This window comes from Oncorhynchus mykiss, chromosome 10, assembly GCF_057628025.1.
Source record: "Oncorhynchus mykiss isolate SJ-2025 chromosome 10, ASM5762802v1, whole genome shotgun sequence".
Classification (NCBI taxonomy): Eukaryota; Metazoa; Chordata; class Actinopteri; order Salmoniformes; family Salmonidae; genus Oncorhynchus; species Oncorhynchus mykiss.
Genome location: NC_143031.1, coordinates 28,683,455 through 28,700,137, shown reverse-complemented (window position 1 = coordinate 28,700,137; position 16,683 = coordinate 28,683,455). Strand labels below are relative to the sequence as shown.

The 16,683-nt window shown below is 44.0% G+C and overlaps 1 protein-coding gene across 4 annotated transcripts in view; it reads right to left on the bottom strand.

The window, feature by feature from the left end:
• dbn1 (drebrin 1) overlaps positions 1-16,683 on the bottom strand; it is a 122,315-nt gene that overhangs the window by 34,802 nt on the left and 70,830 nt on the right. For all 4 annotated transcript variants that reach the window (XM_036990019.2, XM_090186303.1, XM_036990020.2 and 1 more), the window contains exon 2: positions 1,566-1,621. In XM_036990019.2, coding sequence (XP_036845914.1) covers positions 1,566-1,621 — 56 coding nt within the window. The remainder of the gene's footprint in view (positions 1-1,565; positions 1,622-16,683) is intronic.

The following is a 16,683-nucleotide window of genomic DNA, read 5'->3' as shown; positions in this document are numbered from 1 at the left end:
GAGAAAAAACTGATGAGAAGAATGAGAGGTAGAGTGTTTTCAGAAAAACACATCACTACCACTCTCAAGGCTGATCTGACCGTTCCACACTGACACAGTCTATGTCCTCCTCCACATTATGTGGCCCAGTGCTCTTCAGCGACTCACAGTTCAATGCTCCTACGGTATTCTGTTCCAGGTACAAACTAGCCTGGTGAAACCAGCCAGGTTGTATGATAGCTCACTTTCTATTTCACTTCTCACCATTTATTTAACCTTTATTTAACGAGGCAAGTCAGTTAAGAACAAATTCTTATTTTCAATAATGGCCTAGGAACAGTGGGTTAACTGCCTGTTCAGGGGCAGAACGACATGAGATGAGGGTAAAGGGGATAAAGGGGACTTTCCCTCTCACTCCCTCCTGAACTTGCAACCTTCCGGTTACTAGCCCAACGCACTAACCACTAGGCTACCCTGCCGCCCCATAGGCAGCTCTCTGCCCGATATGATCCTTACCGTTACCATCCAATATAATCATTCAATAGCTTGAAAATAGGCAACTTCCAATGAGCTGTTGTCAACTGTAACAATGAGCTGTTGAAACATTACAATGAGCTGTTGAAACATTAAAATCTCTTCGATGGTAAATGTATTGAGATGGAGAGACCGCTGACTGTGGTTGGGTCAAGTAGGATGGGGACTAGAGTGCAGACACATAAACACAGACTTGCGTCCTAAACAGGGTCATGCTGAGCCCTGAGACAGACGCCCACACTCACACCTGACTGCTCCAACGCAAGTGAACAGAGCTGACACCAATGCCATCACACACTCACAAACACACTCCAAACCCCACCTTCCAATCAGAGTCAGGTCTCACTGGTCCAGCCTGTCCACTCCACCTACTCTACACCAATAGGATGACTGATAGGTCTGCCTCACCACAATCATAGGCATGCTTCGTGTGTGGGATGCTGTGTATCCCAGAGCTTTCCCAGGTTCCAACCCTCCACTAATAGTGGATCTCACAAGACCAGGCCAAGCTGGTCTCCCAGACATGATTAACAGAGCAGTGTGAGGAGCAGCATGCACTGCTATGAGATATGGATCACAGTTATTAACAGGCATAATAATCAACTTTGCGTAGCCGTTTAGAGGGTTGGACCAGCAACCGATATAGATCACTGGTTTAAATCCTCGAGCCGACTAGGTAAAAAACATAACCTTAATCGCTCCTGTAAATGACTTAATGACTAAAATGTCAAATGTACAAAAATTTAATAATGATTATGCCTTCCTAATGGAATAGTTAGCATCTCAACAAAACATGATTTCCTTTTCATGTGATTGTTAACACCGACAACAATGGCTGGCTGTCACCTTCAATGGAGGCCTCAAAGCTAGTGAGTATGCCCTCTACTGACACATTTCCCCTCCAGACAAACAGTCATTATTAGTCAGTTGCAGGCTCTTTACCCTCATCTCAATACATGTTATCAATGCAAGAGGCACAGAGAGTACAGTGGAAACAAATAAACCAGAACAACAATCAATCATCTTCAGATCTCATGGTGGAGTTTGCTTACCTCCTGATGATGCCAGAGTCAAATCATTGCTGTTGCCCTCATATGAGAACAAGGCCCTGCATGAGAGAAACACAGAGAGAGAGAGAGAGACCGTCAGACATTTAGACTCCAGAACAACACAGCATCCAAGCATAACAGCCATACTGTCTTTCACCAGAACTTTATCCAGTATGATTCTATTTTCCATTCATACAGTGGTAACTATATGAGCAAGGGGAGGAAGAGGGAGAGGGTGCGGGTTGGAACACACTCCACTCGAGGCCAATACTCTACACACCAGGTCACGGGTGCTGTTAGTCCTGAGGAGTGGATAGGAGAGAGAATGGTATCATCTATTCACTTAGCTGTGAAATGAGGTAATGCCTGGAGCGATTAACTAGCTTTAGAAAAAAATCACATTTCAATGAATTCTGCTGGTTTTACGGCATTAGATAGAAAGGTACTCAGGCTAAACTGCCGGTATTATTGTTCCCATTCTGAAGACAATGAGAGGAGATAGAGACATATAATTATTATCTGAATAGAGCAATGCAGTGAGACTCGATTACCCAGAATTCTACACAGAGAGAGAGAGACAGAGAGACAGAGAGAGATATAGAGATCTGTGTGTGTGTGTAGGTAGATATGTGCGCACGCGCGTGTGAGACAATAAACAGATTATAAACATGTTTAATTAATGACTGTGGGAATACAGTCTCTCTTCCGCCTGGATTATAGCGGGACCATCGCATACCAGCACTCTAGTAATAATACACACACGTACACACGTACACACATAGGCAAGGGGTGAATGAAGGAGAGTGGGATTACTGTATGCCAGAAAGGCAGTAACAGACATCCTACATTTCCAGATGAATCTGGTTGACCTTCCTCTATAATGTACTGTAGTGTCTGTTCAGCCAGCCATGAGGCTTCTATCAGAAGGACTGGCTCAATCCCTCTCTGTTTCTCTTCATCCCCTCATCCCTTTGTGTCTCCAATCTCCTTCCCTCTCACTCCCTCCTTCCCTCTCACTCCCTCCTTCCCTCTCACTCACTCCCTCCTTCCCTCACTCCCTCCTTCCCTCTCACTCCCTCCTTCCCTCTCTCCCTCCTTCCCTCTCTCCCTCCTTCCCTCTCACTCCCTCCTTCCCTCTCACTCCCTCCTTCCCTCTCTCCCTCCTTCCCTCTCACTCCCTCCTTCCCTCTCACTCCCTCCTTCCCTCTCACTCCCTCTTTCCCTCTCACTCCCTCCTTCCCTCTCACTCCCTCCTTCCCTCTCACTCCCTCCTTCCCTCTCACTCCCTCCTTCCCTCTCTCCCTCCTTCCCTCTCACTCCCTCCTTCCCTCTCACTCCCTCCTTCCCTCTCACTCCCTCTTTCCCTCTCACTCCCTCCTTCCCTCTCACTCCCTCCTTCCCTCTCACTCCCTCCTTCCCTCTCACTCCCTCCTTCCCTCTCACTCCCTCCTTCCCTCTCACTCCCTCCTTCCCTCTCACTCCCTCCCTCCTGACACTTTGGGCCCAATTTGGACATTTTCACTTAGGAGTGTATTCACTTTTGTTGCCAGCGGTTTAGACATTAATGGCTGTGTGTTGAGTTATTTTCAGGGGACAGCAAATTTACACTGTTATACAAGCTGTACACTCACTACTTTACATTGTAGCAAAGTGTCATTTCTTCAGTGTTGTCACATGAAAAGATATACTCAAATATTTACAAAAATGTGAGGGGTGTACTCACTTTTGTGATATACTGTATGTCTATATACAGTGTTGTAACGATTTGCAAATATTTAAAGTACAAAAGGGAAAATAAATAAAAATAAATATGGGTTGTATTTACAATGGTGTTTGTTCTTCTGGTTGCCCCTTTCTTGTGGCAACAGGTCACAGATCTGCTGCTGTGATGGAACACTGTCAAATTTCACCCAATAGATATGGGAGTTTATCAAAATTGGGTTTGTTTTCGAATTCTTTGTGGATTTGTGTAATCTGAGGGAAATATGTCTCTAATATGGTCATACATTTGGCAGGAGGTTAGGAAGTGCAGCTCAGTTTCCACCTCATTTTGTGGGCAGTGTGCACATAGCCTGTCTTTTCTTGAGAGCCATGTCTGCCTACAACGGCCTTTCTCAGGTCTGCCTACAAGGCTATGCTCACTGAGTCTGTACATAGTCAAAGCTTTACTTAAGTTTGGGTCAGTCACAGTGGTCAGGTATTCTGCCACTGAGTACTCTCTGTTCAGGGCCAAATAGCATTCTAGTTTGGTCTGTTTTTTTGTTCATTCTTTCCAATGTGTCAAGTAATTATCTTTTTGTTTTCTCATGATTTGGTTGGGTCTAATTATGCTGCTGTCCTGAGGCTCTGTGGGGTGTGTGTGTGTTTGTGAACAGAGGCCCAGGACCAGGTTGCTTAGGGGACTCTTCTCCAGGTTCATCTCTCTGTAGGTGATGGCTTTGTTATGGAAGGTTTGGGAATCGCTTCCTTTTAGGTGGTTGTAGAATTTAACAGCTCTTTTCTGGATTTTGATAATTAGTGGGTATCGTTCTAATTCTGCTCTGCATGCATTATTTGGTGTTCTACGTTGTACGCAAAGGATATTTTTGCAGAATTCTGCATGCAGTCTCAATTTGCTGTTTGTCCCATTTTGTGAAATCTTGGTTGGTGAGCGGACCCCTGACCTCACAACCATAAAGGGCAATGGATTCTATAACTGATTCAAGTATTTTTAGCCAGATGCTAATTTGTATGTCGAATTTTCTGTTCCTTTTGATTGCCTAGAAGGCCCTTCTTGCCTTGTCTCTTAGCTCGTTCAAAGCTTTGTGGAAGTTACCTGTGGCGCTGATGTTTAGGCTGAGACGTATAGTTTTTTGTGTGCTCTAGGGCAACGGTGTCAAGATGGAATTTGTATTTGAGGTCCTGGCGACTGGACCTTTTTTGGAACACCATTATTTTTGTCTTACTGAGATTTAACTTCCTCCCCCTACACTTTTCCCTCTTACATAATTGAAGCCATACAAGTACTGTTTAAGGATCACTTAAAGCCTGTTGTATTCAAGCCACCCTTCAGTCTCCTTACTTTGTATTAATTTCTGTCCCCAGAAGGCAGCTATAGCAGAGCAGGGATATTTTTAAGCAGGCCTCTCTCTGGCTGGCCTAACCCTACCCAGCCCACCACACCCAGTAGCTCATCTACAGTCTGTCTGGGACACACCAGGGCCAATGAGCTGAGAAAAGACTGGGATGCAGGGTGACAATGGAGAGAGAGAGAGAGAGAGAAAATAAGAGAGATGAGAGAGAGAGAGTCAGAGAGAGAGAGAGTGTGGGGAGGAAGAAAGAGAAAGATAGGGGTGAAAGAGAAGGGTAGACATGGAGAGAGAGAGAGCGAAAGAAAGAGACAGAAATTGGAGGTAGAGAAACCAAGAGAGAGAATGTGTGAGCTAGTTCACGTGTAGAACTATAAATAATTCCCTTTAAAGCAGACTCCTTTTATTATTCATAAAAGACTGGCATGACCTAGAAACAGCTCTGCTCTGTGGAGCCTATGTCACTGGGCCTGGGGAGAGAGAGAGAGAGAAACAAATCCAATTTTGATAAACTCCCATATCTACTGGGTGAAATCCCACAGTGTGCCAGCCATCACAGCAGCAAGATTTGTGACCTGTTGCCACGAGAAAAGGGCAACCAGTGAAGAACAAACACCATTGTAAATACAACCCATATTTATGCTTTTTTAAAAATGTTATCTTGTGTCCTTTAACCATTTGTACATTGTTAAAACACTGTATATATATAATATGACATTTGTAATGTCTTTATTGTTTTGAAACTTCTGTATGTGTAATGTTTACTGTTAATTGTTATTGTTTATTTCACTTTATATATTCACTTTATATATTATCTACCTCACTTGCTTTGGCAATGTTAACACATGTTTCCCATGCCAATAAAGCCCTTGAATTGAATTGAATTGAATTGAGAGAGAGAGAGAGAGAGCGAGAGAGAGAGAGAGACTGCATGGCATACAGCAGGCATGGAGCTACTGCTGAGTGGGAGAGAAACGGAGAGAGCGACATGTGGGGGAGGGGTGAATAGGAGGGAGGGGTTCAGAAGGGTGTCCAAATGAGAGAGGGGGGTGGGGGTGAGGGGGTATGTGGATGGTGAAGAGAGAAGGGTAAGTAGATGTAGAGGAAAGGGGAGAGAGGGGGGGTCAAAGTACGTGTGTGGATTCATGGGAGCTGGAGTGAGGGAGTGAGAGAACGCATGGGAGCTGGAGTGAGGGAGAGAGAGAACACATGGGAGCTGGAGTGAGGGAGTGAGAGACGCATGGGAGCTGGAGTGAGGGAGTGAGTGAGAGACGCATGGGAGCTGGAGTGAGGGATTGAGAGAACGCATGGGAGCTGGAGTGAGAGAATGCAGGGGAGCGGGGGTGAGGGTGTGAGAGAATGCAGGGGACTGGGGGTGAGAGAATGCAGGGGAGCGGGGGTGAGGGTGTGAGAGAATGCAGGGGAGTGGGGGTGAGAGAATGCAGGGGAGCGGGGGTGAGGGTGTGAGAGAATGCAGGGGAGCGGGGGTGAGGGTGTGAGAGAATGCAGGGGAGAGGGGTGTGGGAGTGAGAGCGAGGGTGCTGGGGCCCTCCTCTATTGTCTCCCAGGGTGGGAAAGAGGGAATGAGTGGGCTGGGACTGAGAGTCCCTCACTATAGACCAATTACACTTCAATATCAGAGAGGAGGACTAAAAACAAGAAAATAAGACTCCAGGAGGAGGGGGGGGCAGAGAATGTGAGCAAGAAATAGAAACAGAGAAAGGGATATGATGAAGATGGGGTAGAGACAGGAAATTAGAAACTAATAGAGAGGGTAGATAGAGAGTTGAAACACTGTGGAAAACCCAGCAGATAGCCTATTAGTGTGAGTCTCTCAGTCTCCTCTCTGCTAATAGTGCTATAGATGGAGAGAGAGAGATGGAGAGATGGAGCAAGAGATCAATGGTATCAGAGGAGAAGAAGAGAGGAAGACAGACCAATAGGCCGTCAGCAGTCAAATAGATTTCATTCGAACCCCCCGCAACTCATTTCAGAACAATGTCATCGATGATCAAGCCGACGCTCGCCCCCAGCACAAACAACTAATCTGATTGGCTCTCGGAGGGTCATGGTGTCCAATCAGGGCTGTTTGTCATGACAAAGCTCTTCCCTTCTAGGAAGGTGAGTCAACGTTTCCTAAACACCACCCGAAGAGGCCGGCAGAGACAAAATAATCCAATACAGACGCCACATCTTGCTTTAATAGAGGTTTCGTATGTTGAAAGCTGCGCTAATGTCCACACACACACACACACACACACACACACACACACACACACACACACACACACACACACAAAGCAATAGTGTGCCAGGTTGTTTTTCCCAAAACGAGGTCGGGTGGCTCAGCCCAAATACATGCACCTCCTGTCATGACTCTCCTGATCCGAAGTATCAGGTTACAGTGGGCCCGCTCTACAGCGCCCTCTCTCTCCCACAGAGGGGGAGAGGGGTGAAGTTGGCCGTTTGATGACGGTCCTAAATACCTTGTAGAAACTCTGCTTTATGGCTCTGCAGGATGGAGGGCGAAGAAAAATTCTGTTACAAGGAGATTGCTCCCGTCTAAACTCCAACATCAAAAGGCTGGATAATGAAACAATATTTAGATAATCCAAACATTGGGAATAGTCCATGGGTATTTAAAGAATAACCATGTCCAGCAGTTATTCTTTTGTGATATCATGAAGGATGGTTTAACTAAATAACTGTACCTCTACAAATGTATACATCCCAGTTATCAGATTCACATTTAAATGTTGTGGAACTTATATGATAAAATATGAAACTATTTGTGAGAAGACGTAATGTGATGTTAGCCTCCCAAATGAGAGAATAGTTTTTCATATAACGTCTTAACCAGTCAGTGACCACACCCACGTGAGCAGAGACATTATGTTGGTGTCACTTTTGCCAGAGTGCATTAACATATTAACATATTAACATATTACACCAAGCAGGCGGACGGTGTTGAACCGGGCGTCACGAATGGCTAGAATCTACGAGACCAGAAAAACGTGGAGTGTGGCTGCACGTTGAAATGGTAGGAATTTAAATCTCTAGAGGCCAGTACATTGCCGGGTTGCTACGGTTGTGTAAAATGGTTCAAGCTCTATATTAGACCAATGTGACCGACAGAGTGAGCTGAAAGGTACGAAATGGTTAGAAACTCTGAAACTCTCTCTCGAGAAGAAGAAGAAGACTACACAGGAACATTCAGTCTGCAGCTGTTTAAGTACTTTTGTATAGTAAACTCGACAGAGAACCACCGGGTGGTACTCTGAAAGATCCATTCTAACGAACACTTCCTCTGGAAGATTCGGTCTAACAGACACTCCGAGACAGAGAAGCTACAGCTACAAAGGACATGGTGACCAGATACTTACACAACCAGAGACTTTCTGTCTAATTACTCCTCGTAAATGGGTCGAGTGTTGTCAACAGAGAGACAGCAAAGACATACAGACGTAAATATGCACACTGCAATTTTTTCGAATGAGCGGCCGTTCATGTGCAAAGTATTCGCATTTCCATGAGCATAGTTATCAGCTGTGTGTACGATAGTGGAATTCCTTTGGCTCTACCTTTCCCTCTCTTTTGAATCCGCCATTTTGTGTTCAGGCCATCATATCGGTTTAGTCCACTAGGGACTTTTCATTGCATTGTGTAGTGATCAATGTGTAAACTATCCTGTTTGTGTGTTTATGTAATTCTGTGTGATTATTTAGTTAGTTAGTAAATAAATAATTAAGCCAATTTGTATATCGCTGATTCATCATTAATTCTAGGGTTTGTGCAGATATCCAAGAGTTTTGCGATATTCAGAATGAGACTGATAAGGTAAAAAATAATGAATGAATTGACTGTGACTGATGTAAGAGATATTTATATCTTTAGAGTTTAGTCGGGAGATAGTAACTCGTTAAATAACTTTTCCCGTGGTGACCCAGATTACTATTTAATTAATTGTTATATGATTAATTTAATCACGTAATGATTGAACGTGGTATGTAATTATTTTATAAAATAACAGTCAAACACATTAATGATAGTCACGACACGACACTCCCATTGGTGACAGACGGGTCAGAAGATGGGTCATATAGGTGGAGGAGTTCTAACTGTGTGGCTGACTAGCACTGGCTCAGCGAGTTCATATCCTTATGGATGGGGAGGAATTTTGAGATTGGAACTCTGATTGTGTGTATTAACAGGTTGACCCGAGGGGCACCTCAGCTGTCAATCACAGTGAGTGTGTCTCTATGGGAGGGCTTTACATTAACAGTTGAAGTCGGAAGTTTACATACACTTAGGTTGGAGTCATTAAAACTCATTTTTCCACCACTCCACAAATTTCTTGTTAACAAACTATAGTTTTGGCAAGTTGGTTATAACATCTACTTTGTGCATGACACAAGTCATTTTTCCAACAATTGTTTACAGACAGATTATTTCACTTAGAAGTCACTGTATTGCAATTCCAGTGGGTCAGAAGTTTACATACACTAAGTTGACTGTGCCTTTAAACAGCTTGGAAAATTCCAGAAAATAATGTCATGGCTTTAGAAGCTTCTGATAGGCTAATTGACATCATTTGAGTCAATTGGAGGTGTAGCTGTGGATGTATTTCAAGGCCTACCTTCAAAACCAATGCCTCTTTGCTTGACATAATGGGAAAATCAAAAGAAATCAGCCAAGAACTCAGAAAAAAAATTGTAGACCTCCACAAGTCTGGTTCATCCTTGGGAGAAATTTCCAAATGCCTGAAGGTACCATGTTCATCTGTACAAACAATAACACGCAAGTATAAACACGCAAGTATAAACACCATAGGACCACGCAGCTGTCATACCGCTCAGGAAGGAGACGCGTTCTGTCTTCTAGAGATGAATGTACTTTGGTGCGAAAAGTGCAAATCAATCCCAGAACAACAGCAAAGGACCTTGTGAAGATGCTGGAGGAAACAGGTACAAAAGTATCTATATCCACAGTAAAACGAGTCCTATATCGACATAACCTGAAAGGCCGCTAAGCAAGGAAGAAGCCACTGCTCCAAAACCACCATAAAAAAGACAGACTGGTTTGCAACTGCACATGGGGACAAAGATCATACTTTTTGGAGAAATGTCCTCTGGTCTGATGAAACAGATGGCCATAATGACCATCGTTATGTTTGGAGGAAAAAGGGGGAGGCTTGCAAGCCAAAGAACACCATCCCAACCGTGAAGCACGGGAGTGGCAGCATCATGTTGTGGGGGTGCTTTGCTGCAGGAGGGACTGGTGCACTTCACAAAATAGATGACATCACGAGGAAGGACAATTATGTGGATATATTGAAGCAACATCTCCCAAATGGACAATGACCCCAAGCATACTTCCAAAGTTGTGGCAAAATGGCTTAAGGACAACAAAGTCAAGGTATTGGAGTGGCCATCACAAATCCCTGACCTCAATCCTATAGAAAATTTGTGGGCAGAACTGAAAAAGTGTGTGCGAGCAAGGAGGCCTACAAACCTGACTCAAATAAACCAACTCTGTCAGGAGGAATGGGCCAAAATTCACCCAACTTATTGTGGGAAGCTTGTGGAAGGTTACCCAAAACGTTTGACCCAAGTTAAACGATTTCAAGGCAATGCTACCAAATACTAATTGAGTGTATGTAATCTTCTGACCCACTGGGAATGTGGTGAAAGAAATAAAAGCTGAAAGAAATCCTTCTCTCTACTTTTATTCTGACATTTCACATTCTTAAAATAAACTGGTGATCCTAACTGACATAGACAGGGCATTTTTACTAGGATTAAATGTCAGGAATTGTGAAAAACTGAGTTTAAATGTATTTGGCTAAGGTGTATGTAAACTTCCGACTTCAACTGTATGTTGAATCTTCCTGAGGCAGAGGGGACATTAGGGCAAGTGTTAGTGTTATTTAATATTGGGAGGAAAAGGACTGTCGTTGCTCCAACGTGTCCCTAACCATAAACATCCATGCCTTTCTTAAAATCAATACACAGAAGTATATATTTTTAAACCTGCATATTTAGCTAAAGGAAATCCAGATTAGCAGGCAATATTAACCAGGTGAAATTGTGTCACTTCTCTTGCGTTCATGCACGCAGAGTCAGGGTATATGCAACCGTTTGGGCCGCCTGGCTCATTGCGAACTAATTTGCCAGAATTTTACATAATTTTACATTATGACATAACATTGACGGTTGTGCAATGTAACAGCAATATTTAGACTTATGGATGCCACCCGTTAGATAAAATACGGAACGGTTCCAAATTTCACTGAAATAATAAAAGTTTTGTTTTCGAAATGATAGTTTCCGGATTCGACCATATTAATGTCTAAATCGCCGTGACCCCAACCAACCTCACTACTCACTGGACCCTTTTGATCACTCGACTAAGCATGCCTCTCCTTAATGTCAATATGCGTTGTTCATTGCTGTTCTGGTTATTGTTTATTGGCTTATTTCACTGTAGAGCCTCTAGTCCTGCTCATTATACCTTATCCAACCTATTAGTTCCACCACCCACACATGCGATGACATCTCCTGGTTTCAATGATGTTTCTAGAGACAATATCTCTCTCATCATCACTCAATACCAAGGTTTATCTCCACTGTATTCACATCCTACCATACCTTTGTCTGTACATTATACCTTGAAGCTATTTTATCGCCCCCAGAAACCTCCTTTTACTCTCTGTTCCAGACGTTCTAGACGACCAATTCTTATTGCTTTTAGCCGTACCCTTATCCTACTCCTCCTCTGTTCCTCTGGCGATGTAGAGGTGAATCCAGGCCCTGCAGTGCCTAGCTCCACTCCTATTCCCCAGGCGCACTCTTTTGATGACTTCTGTAACCGTAATAGCCTTGGTTTCATGCATGTTAACATTAGAAGCCTCCTCCCTAACCCCACCAAAAATTCTGACATTTTCATCCCAAACTACATTTTCAGACAAGATAGAACTGCCAAAGGGGGCGGGGTTTCAATCTACTGCAAAGATAGCCTGCAGAGTTCTGTCCTACTATCCAGGTCTGTACCCAAACAATTTGAACTTCTACCAATTTGAATCCACCTCTCTAAAAACAAGTCTCTCACCGTTGCCGCCTGCTATAGACCACCCTCTGCCCCCAGCTGCTAGGCGACCTAAACTGGAACATGCTTAACACCCCAGCCAACCTACAATCTAAACTTGATGCCCTCAATCTCACACAAATTATCAATGAACCTACCAGGTACCTCCCCAAAGCCTTAAACACGGGCACCCTCATAGATATCATCCTAACCAACTTGCCCTCTAAATACACCTCTGCTGTCTTCAACCAAGATCTCAGCGATCACTGCCTCATTGCCTGCATCCGTAATGGGTCAGCGGTCAAACGACCTGCACTCATCACTGTCAAACGCTCCCTGAAACACTTCAGCGAGCAGGCCTTTCTAATCGACCTGGCCGGGGTATCCTGGAAGGATATTGATCTCATCCCGTCAGTAGAGGATGCCTGTTTTTTTTTATTTAAATGCCTTCCTAACCATCTTAAATAAGCATGCCCCATTCAAGAAATGTAGAACCAGGAACAGATATAGCCCTTGGTTCTCTCTCCACTGCCCTTAACCAACACAAAAACATCCTATGGCGTTCTGCATTAGCATCGAACAGCCCCCGTGATATGCAGCTGTTCAGGGAAGCTAGAAACCATTATACACAGGCAGTTAGAAAAGCCAAGGCTAGCTTTTTCAAGCAGAAATTTCAATGCCATACAACTCTCCTTCCGTGGCCTCCAATTGCTCTTAAATACAAGTAAAACTAAATGCATGCTCTTCACCCGATCGCTGCCTGCACCTGCCCGCCTGTCCAACATCACTACTCTGGATGGCTCTGACTTAGAATACGTGGACAACTACAAATACCTAGGTGTCTGGTTAGACTGTAAACTCTCCTTCCAGACCCACATCAAACATCTCCAATCCAAAGTTAAATCTAGAATTGGCTTCCTATTTCGCAACAAAGCATGCTTTACTCATGTTGCCAAACATACCCTTGTAAAGCTGACCATCCTACCAATCCTCGACTTCGGCGATGTCATTTACAAAGTGGCCTCCAATACCCTACTCAGCAAATTGGATGCAGTCTATCACAGTGCAATCCGTTTTGTCACCAAAGCCCCATATACTACCCAACATTGCGACCTGTACGCTCTCGTTGGCTGGCCCTCGCTTCATACTCGTCGCCAAACCCACTGGCTCCATGTCATCTACAAGATCCTGCTAGGTAAAGTCCCCCCTTATCTCAGCTCGCTGGTCACCATAGCATCATCCACCTATAGCACGTGCTCCAGCAGGTATATCTCTCTGGTCACCCCCAAAACCAATTCTTCCTTTGGCCGCCTCTCCTTCCAGTTCTCTGCTGCCAATGACTGGAACATACTACACAAATCTCTGAAACTGGAAACACTTATCTCCCTCACTAGCTTTAAGCACCAACAGTCAGAGCAGCTCACAGATTACTGCACCTGTACATAGCCCACCTATAATTTAGCCCAAACAACTACCTCTTTCCCTACTGTATTTATTTTATTTATTTATTTATTTTTCTCCTTTGCATCCCATTATTTTTATTTCTACTTTGCACATTTCTTCCATTGCAAATGTACCATTCCAGTGTTTTGCTTGCTATATTGTATTTACTTTGCCACCATGGCCTTTTTTTTGCCTTTACCTCTATTATCTCACCTCATTTGCTCACATCGTATATAGACTTGTTTATACTGTATGTTTGTTTTACTCCATGTGTAACTCTGTGTCGTTGTATGTGTCGAACTGCTTTGCTTTATCTTGGCCAGGTCGCAATTGTAAATGAGAACTTGTTCTCAACTTGCCTACCTGGTTAAATAAAGGTGAAATAAAAAATAAAAAATAAAAATGACCTAATGCTCGTATTTCTGTGTGTTATTATGTTATAACTAAGTCTATGATTTGATAGAGCAGTCTGAATGAGCGATGGTAGGCACCAGCAGGCTCGTAAGCATTCATTCAAACAGCAGCTCTTCGCAACGCTTCAAGCATTGCGCTGTTTATGACTTCAAGCCTATCAACTCCCGAGATTAGGCTTGTGTAACCGATGTGAAATGGCTAGCTAGCTAGTGGGGTGCACGCTAATAGCATTTCAAATGTCACTCGCTCTGAGACTTGGAGTAGTTGTTCCCCTTGCTCTGCATGGGTAACGCTACTTCGAGGGTGGCTGTTGTCGATGTGTTCCTGGTTCGAGCCCAGGTAGGGGCGAGGAGAGGGACGGAAGCTATACTGTTACACTGGCAATACTAAAGTGCCTATACGAACATCCAATAGTCAAAGGTATATGAAATACAAATTGTATAGAGAGAAATAGTCATATAATTCCTATAATAAAACTACAATCTAAAACTTCTTACCTGGGAATATTGAAGACTCATGTTAAAAGGAACCACCAGCTTTCATATGTTCTCATGTTCTGAGTAAGGAACTGAAAAGTTAGCTTTCTTACATGGCACATATTGCACTTTTACTTTCTTCTTGCATTATTTAAACCAAATTGAACAGGCTAAATTGATTTTATTGATGTATTATATTAAGTTAAAATAAGTGTTCATTCAGTATTGTTGTAATTGTCATTATTACAAATAAAATAAAATAAATCGGCGGATTAATCGGTATCGGCTTTTTTGGTCCTCCAATAATCGGTATCGGCGTTGAAAAATCTACCTCTACTGAGTACTGGAGTCAGATACAACCAACACGGTACTACTGAGACCTAGGGCTATATTCTCTTCTCACCCTGTACTTGTCCTTTTTATATTAAACAATTTTCTAAATTTCTCTCCATTCTGGCCCTCTTGTCTTAAAATCCCTTCTCTCCTGCAGAGATCTTGACAATCTCCTGGACCCTGCTGTGTGTGTGTGTGTGTGTGTGTGTGTGTGTGTGTGTGTGTGTGTGTGTGTGTGTGTGTGTATGTGTGTATATGTGTGTGTGTGTGTGTGTGAGGTACATCTCAATGACATTGAAATGAGGGCTTGGGGATTGAGGCAGTGGCCTCACTGTGGGCAGCTGTCAAGGATGACAAAGACATTTCCCAAAGAGCCCCTGACGTGATGGTGGTTCACCACATTCCAAAACCTAACTCTGTTGTGATGTAGGTGGTGAAAACAACCCCAGTTTTCCTCCATCATGGCCCCCAAACCACTAATTCATTCATTTTTCAAACCCCCACGAACTGCTGATCCTACAGACAGACAGGAAGTAGAGGGAAAGAGAAAGGGAGGGAGCGAGGAAGAGGGGGAAAAAGAAGAGGGAGAGAGAGAGAGAGAGAGAGAGAGAGAGAGAGAGAGAGAGAGAAAGAGAGAGAGAGAGATAGAGAGAGAGAGAGAGAGAGAGAGAGAGAGAGAAAGAGAGAGAGAGAGAGAGAGAGAGAGAGAGAGAGAGAGAGAAAGAGAGAGAGAGAGAGAGAGAGAGAGAGAGAGATGGAGGAAAGAAATACAGGGTTTAAGGATGGAGAAAGAGAGAGATAGTGAGGGAAAGCAAAAGAGAGAAAGAGAGTGAGAGAGGAAGAGAAGGAGAGAGAAAGAAAGGGAACGAGGGAGAGCCCAGGATCCCTGACAGAAAGAGCCCCACTCTCTATTCTACACATCAGAGGCCAAATGGAAATCAATTCCACACTAATACAAACGTGCTGTGTAAGTCTCTGAACTGTGCCATGGTGGTAAACTGTCTAAAGAACCTGCACCCAAAACAAACAGAATGTAGTGCATACATACACAAACACAACCCTTACAAAATACACAGATATACAGAACTGTACATTCATGAGTATGCAAACAGACACACTGAAGTATATTCTCTACATATACACACACAAGTTCTTTCTCTCTCTCCCCTTCTACCTACATCATTGTCTTGTTGGGCAGTAAAACCTTGCTCACTGGTCTACTCCCCATGCTGCATCACCATGACAACCAACAGCATCCCCACCGTTGCCTTGGCAACAACACTTCTTTCCCTGGAGGTGGGAAGTTGGGGGGTTGGGGTGTGTCAGGGGTGTGTATGTGTGCTGCTTAGCTGAATCAGAGCAAGAGGAAACACACAGTGGGATGCAGTGTGCGTGTGTGTACCAGATAAGGAAGCCAAAATAGGCTGTGGAACGGGTGGACACAAACCACTTCAAAAAGCTGCACCACAGATCCAGATCCCCTCTCTGTCTGCTGAGAATATTCTGTTAGAAAACCAAACTTCTGTTCAGGTCAAAATAACACAATATCACTGAGACAGCTTGTCTTCACACCTAATAAAATGACTTAGTGAGGCCCTTCCAGACTAAGTAGAATAACCACTAGCTAGAATAACCAATAACTAGTCCAAATAGTCCTAAATATGGTCTCAGAATCTCAGCCTCATCCTGGGTCATTTGGCCTAATTACAGACTGATCCAGTGGACTAAAGTGCCCTCAGTGTATGTGTGTGTGTGTGTGTCGTCTAGCAGGGAGGGTTCTGGGCATGCTCACTGGAGGGCCACGATGATGTCCAGTCTACCACGCTGTCACTTCTCTTGAGCAGGTCCACATGGTGACAAAGACAAGGACTGGGCCCACTAAGGAACAGTGTCAACACATACAACACCGTCTGAGAGTCGGGGAGCCCGGCAAGCCTGTCTGGTCCCTGGGAGACCCCCCACTCCACACACACACACACACACACACACACACACACACACACACACACACACACACACACACACACACACACACACACACACACACACACACACACACACACACACACACACACACACACCCCATCCTGTACCAATCAGATGCCTCACTTCACCTTGACAATATCTCTTCTTAAAATCTGATTTGAAACCTAACCCTAACCACACTGCTAACCTTATGCCTAACCTTAAATTAAATATGCATTTTTACAATATAGCCATGATATACTCTCCAGCTTTACTTTAACACTGGGAATGACTTGGCCTTTTTATAAGACTGCCTCTCTACTCAGAACGGATGGAGGG